The 8,333-nt window shown below is 43.9% G+C and overlaps 1 protein-coding gene across 1 annotated transcript; it reads left to right on the top strand.

Moving 5' to 3' along the window:
- The first annotated feature begins 1,674 nt into the window (after window positions 1-1,674).
- Window positions 1,675-7,435, top strand: LOC123051327 (methyl-CpG-binding domain-containing protein 13). Its single transcript, XM_044474186.1, has 9 exons — window positions 1,675-2,015; window positions 2,297-2,519; window positions 2,851-2,976; window positions 3,047-3,121; window positions 3,539-3,664; window positions 3,762-3,860; window positions 3,956-4,102; window positions 4,425-4,533; window positions 6,399-7,435. Exons 1-9 carry the CDS (start codon window positions 1,822-1,824, stop codon window positions 7,124-7,126), a joined length of 1,827 nt encoding a protein of 608 aa, XP_044330121.1. The 5' UTR covers window positions 1,675-1,821; the 3' UTR covers window positions 7,127-7,435.
- The last annotated feature ends 898 nt before the right edge of the window (window positions 7,436-8,333 follow it).

Raw genomic sequence — 8,333 nt, 5'->3', positions numbered from 1 at the left:
GCGTCGGCGGCCGACGCTTGAACTGCAACACGAAACCCAACAGACGGGCTTTCTTGAAGAACGGCGCGTAGCGATCGTCGTAGTCCATATGCCCATGAACCCCGTGACCCCTCATGCGCAGTGGCTGGAGCATCTGTCAAACAGTGAACGCCAAAAGTTAGGAAATCATTTTCATCAATCCGAAAACTTTGATCAATATTTCATTCATATCACTTACCTCTCCGTTTTCTATGAAACGGGCACGACGACCCTTGTGGAATGCCCAGTCCAGCATGGAGTACCGTTGGCCGATGTTGTCCGCAAGAGGTGGCCGCCTTAATAGAATTTCATAAACAAAAGCAGCATAAGCATACATAAACAAACAATGAAAACAAATCATATCAAAATGCATCATATCAAAATAAAATTTTAAGCATATTCCTCCAACAACATCTACTACACATGATGGATCAAATCATATCAACATGCATCATATAAAAAAAACCTCCAACATACATCATATCATCATATTTTTAAATAAATTTTTCCAAACAACATCTTCATATCATCATATCAACATGCATCGTCAAATTAGGGTTCATCTTCACACTAGATCATATCATCATATCAACATGCATCATCAAACTAGGGTTCATCCTCATATCAACATTACATCATAATTTTTTTAACAAAAAAATTATGAACTAGGGTTCATCTTCACACTAACATATGAACTATTGATTAGAGTTCATATCCAATACCACTAGTTACTAAAGAACTAAGAACTACAACTACAATCAATCTTAGGTGAAAAAAATCCAATCTAAGTTAAAAAATATGAGGGATTTCAAGCAAATAATGCGTCGAATCGGAAGCAAGTTTGCAAAAACTAATTGGAGGGATTGGAGGAGCTTACGTTTCTCTCTTCGGGGCCATCTCGATCCGCAAAAACGATTAACAAACGGTGAAGATCCGAGGGAGGGAGTGGAGGAGATGAGAGAGGGAGAGAGGGGCGACTTGGGGGAGAAAAAGAAGAACTGCTGACGGGGGGGAGGGGGAGGGGTGGGGAGATGGGCAGGGGCGCGGGGGTTTCGGCGGAAATAACTGCCCGGACCCTACCGCCAGGGGCTCTGGCGGTAGGGTTAGAAGGCTACCGCCAGGTGCCCTGGCGGTAGGGTGCGACGGAGGGGGACGGCGACCGTTTCCGCGTGCTGACGTGGATAAGTACCCTACCACCAGGGGCCCTGGCGGTAGGCTGTCCTTTGGCGTTAAGAAAAAGGGTCAAATCCTGAAAAAATTTCAAATCAAGGTCAGATCCTGAATTGTTTGTCAAAAGGGTCAAAACACGAAATTTTGCCGCCGCTGCCGAGGGCCTTCAGAACTGGGCACCGGTCATCCCCGACGCAAAAACTGTCTGGTCCACAGGAGGAGAGGAGCCTGCAACCGGTCCCCCTGTCACTGCTGGGGAGAGGGGAAAACCGTTCGCTTTATATACCCTTGAAAAAACCGCTCGCTTTGAGCGTACTCATCGGGTCGAGCGTAGGCATGATGTTGGTTTTCCGTGGCCGGAGGCGGATGCCGGCCGCATGCGCTTCACGTGCCACCCACTGTCCCGTCACCGTTCCTGCCGCGGTAACGGTGAGGCCAGGTGGCGGGCCCGGCCAGTCACCACGGGACCCACGCGCCACGCCAACCTAGACACCTGCTCCCTGCCCCCAGCCTCCACTCGCGGAACACTCTGCTCTCCCCAGCGCGCTGCCGGCCACCGACCGATCCCTCCCACCTCGCCGTTCCTCGCGCCGCGACCCGGTGGCCGGCGACGGCGAGCGAGCCCTCCCGCCGATGACCACCCCCTCCGGCTCGGGCCCTCGCCGCTCCGCGCGGGCGCGCGCCCGCCGCCAGCCGCCGGGCGGCGAGACGCCGCCCGCCCCGGCCCCCGTCGCCCCTCCGCCCGACGCCGGCGGCCCCTCCTCCTGCTCCCCTCCTTCGCGGAGAAAGCGCGGGGCTTCTCCTACCCGGCGGTCCGTTCGCGCCAGGTTCGACCCTGCTTCCTCTGTCCGGCGTGAACTGTGAATTTGTTACTCCGTATATGCTAAAATTCGTAGCGTTGGTGCCATGGTCTGGGCTTGCGATTGCTAGCTAATTGGAGTAGATTGCTATGTAGTATATTTTGAAAAGATTGCTTTTATATGGTTTATTATATCAGCAAAATTATAATTGTTCTGTCAAACTGTGTTTCATGTTTTGTGGTACTCATTTGTCAGCGACTATGTGTCTAATTTAGCATCCATGCCGCTATTTGCTGCTTCTCCCACAGAGAGAAGGAAGACTCGCAGCCACCGGTGGCTGCCTTGAATGAAGATGAAGTAAAGAATCAAATGGAGGCAGAAGAGCCGAAGAAACAGGGGAAGGAGATTGTGGAGGCAGAGGGACCAGAGGAGGTTGATGAAAATGCAGAGGCCTTGAAGGAGGCGCCGTTCTGGCTCCCCGATGGTTGGATCATAAATGTTCGCCATGATGATGGCGGCTCGACCTACCGGGTACTCCTCTACATGCTTCTATGCTGAATCTATTATTGTGGCCATGTTGATGTTGGGCTGAGATGTTACCTATCTTATGTAAACTAGAGGGGACTCCCCTACCAAAATGTATTTGAACTTTTCTTTAAAATGGCACACTGAACTAAACAGAGTTATTAAAAAAAACAAATTCCTTATGAGTTAGCCAAGTACATGCCAAGAACAAAAACGAAGCAACTAAGTGCAATAAGCAGCTCCTCGCAGACATACATGCACGAGAAAGAGAACAAGAAACAGAAGACAATAGAGGTCGCAAAATAATTTTTGTTGCTTTCTCATTGTTTCGTTGCAGTACTACACTTCCCCAGTGTCAGATTACACATTCTCGACGGAGATGGAGGCACTAGATTATTTGTTCTCAGAGATGGACGAGCGCATATTGGAGTCGGAGGCATGCGCTGAGGACAACGAGCTTCATGTGAGTGAGATTTTTTCAATGTCATGTGTTGATTACATTTGAGATGTGATTCCTTGAATGTTGCATACAGAAAATGCATTCATGGCTTCCGGACGGTTGGGTGGTTGAGGTCAGAGCTGGGACGATGCGGGACAAAATGTACAAGGTTGATTACAACTTGCTTACACATTAACATTTGGCATATGCTAGTTTTTGGCTTGTCGTTTTCTCGAAAAAACTGGCAACTCAGATTTGTCCATATGTGGTGGGAGGTCAGTGCAGCTACACACATAAGAGATCAAAAAAGTATGACAGACTTGTTCAGGTGTATCTGAAAATAACAATGTATTATTTCTAAGTTACTACTGTTCCGTGCTTGCTTCTAGAATGGCTCTATGTATTTTTTTTTCTTGTTTAATAGAATACATTGCCTGTATAGAGATAAAATATTTTAATTCCATTGGGTACAGCTAGAGAGTGGGTGAACGTAATAAATAAACAATGTTAATTTGGTAGTCATATTTTGTAGCAGTGCCTCAAGAGATTAGCCATCATTTTTACCATGTCTGGATGTCTTTTGTAGTTTTACGTTCATCTGCCTACTGGAATGCGATTCTTCTCAAAAGAAGATGTATTGCGCTATGTGAATGAAGGGAAGATTTCTGAATGGGATGTGAAGGGGCTGTGTGACACCATCTCTGAAGATAATGTATGACTATTGCTGGAACTGTTCTCCTATTTGAACAACACAATATCTATAAAAAATTGTAACTATTTTCAGAACTAAGCTTTGAACCTATTTGCAGATACTTGCACAGGTGGAATTCAATCCAGACGGGCTACCGAAAGGATGGGTGAAAGAATTGGTATTTAGAAAGTGCAACGATGGAATTAGAAAAGACCCGGTACATTACAACAGACCATATTCCTATTCCTTTAAAATTCATTGATGGAATTGACTTCATTATTTTATTTAATCATTCATTATTTGATTGTGCAGTACTATACTGATCCTGTCAGTCATCTTCTATTCCGAACACTGAAATCTGCAATAAGCTACCTTCAGACTGGAGAAATAAGTAAACATGCCTATCTTCCAAGAAGAAGTGTTACAGACATTTACTCTTTCGATGGGTGTGCAGATCTGGTAATTGTTATGAATAGAGATTTTATCCATTACTAGACCTATGAGCCATTATAATTAGCATTATGCAGGAAACCCCCTAAAAACGCGGGAAAATACGCAGCTAATATATATCATCCATGATAGGAAAGTTTTACTGCTTTGACTGACACTTCTATTTTTATATACCAGTAATTAATAATATTGACTGTACTGAGGCTTGTTTCTACTAAAATGATCCTGTGTCATTGCTATTGGATGTACATGTATATGTACCTTCATCGTAATTTAGAAGTGTTCAGATCTTCTTTGAGTTATACTTGACAGATGTTTTTTTAACTACCAGCCTCGAAAAATGCTGAAACGATTGAAAGTACCAGGGAAGAAAAAACAAAAATCTGTGCAATTGTTGGTCTTTGAAAAGAAATTACCTGATGACCAGACGTCGAAGCGCTGTAAGTTCCTGCAGTTACTGGTTACATGGTGTTCTCAGAGTATAGTTCCTAGTGTTATTGGTTAGGTGATATTTTGATAGCTATATATGGCGCAGTTATACTACTTTTTGTTGAACTCTATTTTGATAGTTTGATAACTACTTTTTGTTACTGGTTACATACTTATTTTCTTATTGAGTAGTCCATCAAGTTACTGCATATGAAATGTTTGGTCCAATCTTTGTTGTACTGAATGTTAATTAACTTTTTATGACACTAGCTTACTATATGCCCCTGCTTATTTCTGGCATTACCATGTTGTTGATATGCTATGCGGCATGAAATCAGCAACCAGTGAGGATTGTAGTATTACTGGACTTTATCTCTGGTAGTTCAGTCAAACGCTCAAACTCCTTATCTATTAATACTAATACGCAGAATACACCAATAATATTGTACTTGTAATTTTATATTCATAATGTTATTAGAGTACTTGAGATATATTTATATAGTACTCTTGCATGCCGTGCACAATGGAGATTTCAGGAGTCAAGGAACATGCCCAGGTAATATATTCATAAAGTACATGAGATGCATCAGGGAGTTGAATTTGTGCTTGGGAGGTGTTGAACAGGTATGGGGCCTGGCTATAGTGACTCTAATTAGGTCAGTTGTGAAGATGATAGAAGATCAACGGCTATTATGTGTTTTTGGGAGGAAATTTGGTGTCATGGAGAAGCAGGAAACAGACAGTTGTGTCTAGATCAACAACGGAAGCTTAGTATAGAGCTTTATCTCAAGGGTTTAGTGAGATGCTATGGGTGAAGAACCTATCGAGCGAGTTGAAACCTCTGAGGAAGTGACCCTTGAAAGTGTTGTGTGACAATCAGTTAGCTATAAAGCGTTGTCAATAACCCAGTTTAACGTGATAGGACAGACCATGTGAAAATTTATTGCTTCTTCACTAAAGAGAAACTTGATGATGGGATCATCAGCCTTACTCATGTCAGTTCTGGGCAGCAGGTTGCAGTTTGCTTGACAAAGCTACTAGGAGCAGAGGATTGTATCTTGGCATATGGCAAGAGGGGTTGATTTTTTATTTTATTTTAGCAGAGCAAGAGTGGTTGATAGATATCTACCACCCATCTTGAGGGGAAGTGTTGAACCGGTATTGGGCCTGACCCATCTCCACTTCAACCCATAGGGCCCAGTCCATGTCACTGACCTAGATCAGGAGGTGCTGGTCGCTGTCTGAGTAGAGGCCCTGGCGCCCCGCCCAACACCCACACACGACACTGGTCCGCTTGAACTGAAAATCCTGGTGGATATTTGGTAGCTCCCAGCAAGGGTATTGACATTTTGTACTCTCTCCCATTTGGCGCTCTACTTGCTACTATAAATGCTGGAGACATTTGAATGAAATTGAAAGATCTGCACATTTGACAAAATCTGCACATCATGTCCATGTCCCAGGAATGAAAGTTAAACTCTGCATATCAAATTCTGTTGTTTAATATTAGAATCTTGTGAGTGATGTTTTGGTTTAAATTGTTGTAGAGAAGACATTGGAAGTACACAGGCTACAATGTTTACAATCTTTTGATATAGTATCTGGACAATGTTCTACAGCAGTTCCTCTCCTTCATGTTCTGTTTGGCCTCAGTCTGTATAATAGTTACCTAATTTATGAACCTTTGTTGTACAGTTACTGTACTGAATCTTAAATTTGGAGAACCAAAGTATATATGTCAAACCTGACAGCAGTCGATACAACCAAAGATTCGAACCAATATGCACTTCATACATTACTTTGATTATAGTTCAATATGACGCGTTGTGTGTTTCCTCTTTATTGTGCCTAATGATTTTACCTTACCATGTTGCAGCTCATGGTGGCACCTCTGCTAGCATGAATCCTCGGTCTGACCCAAAAGAAAAGAGGGTCAGTACCGTACAAGCTAAAGGCAAAGAACCAATTAGTTCAGAGACTACCAAGCAAGGCAAAGAACCAATTAGTTCAGAGACTACCAAGCAAGGCAGAGAACCAATTAGTTCAAAGACTACCAAGCAAGGCAGAGAACCAATTAGTTCAGAGACTACCAAGCAAGGTCAAGAACCAATTAGTTCAAAGACTACCAAGCAAGGCGAAGAACCAATTAGTTCAGGGACTACCAAGCAAGGCAAAGAACCAATTAGTTCAGGGACTACCAAGCGTCCAAGGGGCAGGCCACGGAAAATACCAATGCAGACGAATGAAACAACTTCAGATTGCGCAAAGAGTTCAGACATGGAGACAACACATATCGAAATTGTTTCAGACAAGGAGCCGAAAAAGGAATCGGATACTGAAACTGGAGAGAAAATGTCAAAGGAAGACGCCCCTGAGGATAATGAGACGGAGAAGCATGCTATGGCAACCCAAGAAGTGGACAACGAGAGCGACCTTGCAAGGACCCTTTCGTCACTGAGGAGGGGAAGCACGGATCCGGCGACTGACCCCGAAATGCGCGAGCAAAAAACTGGCGATCCGGTTGAAGCTAGTGCAAAGTCGACATCCTCTGCGGTCAAGAAATTTTACATGAGAAGAAATAGCAGCCAGAGCTTCAAAAAATAATGTAAAGCAGATGCAGATCACCTGTGACTTGATTGTTGAGAGGTAGTAGTACTGAGTTGTAGATGAACCAGATAATAAAAAGGTGCAAGAGATGCACGCCAGTTTGTGTGTACCTGAATAAACGTTGGTTTATGCAATGTGACTTGACATTTGTGTTAAGTTATTTGGTGTGTACGTAGCAAATGGACGAAGATCATTGTATTGATGCAACACATGAAGCCTCGTGTAAGCAATGAATATCATCGAGGTCAGACACTATATCTGTCATTATGAAAGTGTAAATATGTTTGCAGGTCGATTTAGTTTGAATTAAGCTGTTTCCGATGGAGCGATCAGAAACTATATCTGTCATTATTTAAGTGCGTATATATATTTGCAGGTCGAGAAAACACACAGCAAATCCAATTTTGAATCAAATGCAAAAAAAATAAAATTGATACACAACAAAACATTATGATAATTTACTCCCATAGAACAGAACAAACGTGGAGGCAAAAGAGAATTAGGGTTTTGAGCCCCTCGTCGCGCCCTCGACTGGAGGGATCCCATCCTTGCTTTATGTTGTTTTTAACGTCTTGGTTGGGGCAACGAGGTGGCGGCGGTACCCTAGAGTTAGAATAATGTCGTCCACATCGTGTCCCCTCTCTGGCGGAGGGTGTGTGGAGGTGTGCCTCCAATAGATCTTCCTGGATCTGGTCGACGTTGGTCTTTGATGGTTTTGTTTGGTGCAGGTCGGCTCTCGTCTCCAACGGATCTGACTAAATTGGGTCTGCCCTTGTTTTTGTTGGCGTGTTTGCAGGTACATCCCTTTCGATCTACATTTTTCATTGTCGGTGACGTTGATTTGATGCACTAGTCTTTTTGGGCCTTAATATGCAACTTCCCTATTGTCCAAAATAACTAGACTATTCATACATAGCTACATCTGGGAGATGCGCGAGTGTAAACCAACCAGGACACACCCATTGCCGATAGCAAGGGCACCTCGCCCGCGCAGAACGCCCCCAGCGGCAGGTTTTGCTAAAATCAAGGTAGATGGGGCAATGGCAAGGAACTCAAGTACTGGATCTTTCAGTGTAATGTGTAGGGATCACTAGTGCAAAACCGGACTGTATTACCGGTTCGTAAGGCCCTTTAGTGCCGGTTCTGTAACCGGCACTAAAGGGTGGGGACTAAAGGCCCCCCTAGTACCGGTTCAGCACGAACC

This window comes from Triticum aestivum, chromosome 2D (assembly GCF_018294505.1).
Source record: "Triticum aestivum cultivar Chinese Spring chromosome 2D, IWGSC CS RefSeq v2.1, whole genome shotgun sequence".
Classification (NCBI taxonomy): Eukaryota; Viridiplantae; Streptophyta; class Magnoliopsida; order Poales; family Poaceae; genus Triticum; species Triticum aestivum.
The sequence above is the reverse complement of the archived record's forward strand: the minus strand, read 5'-3'. Positions and strand labels throughout refer to the sequence as shown.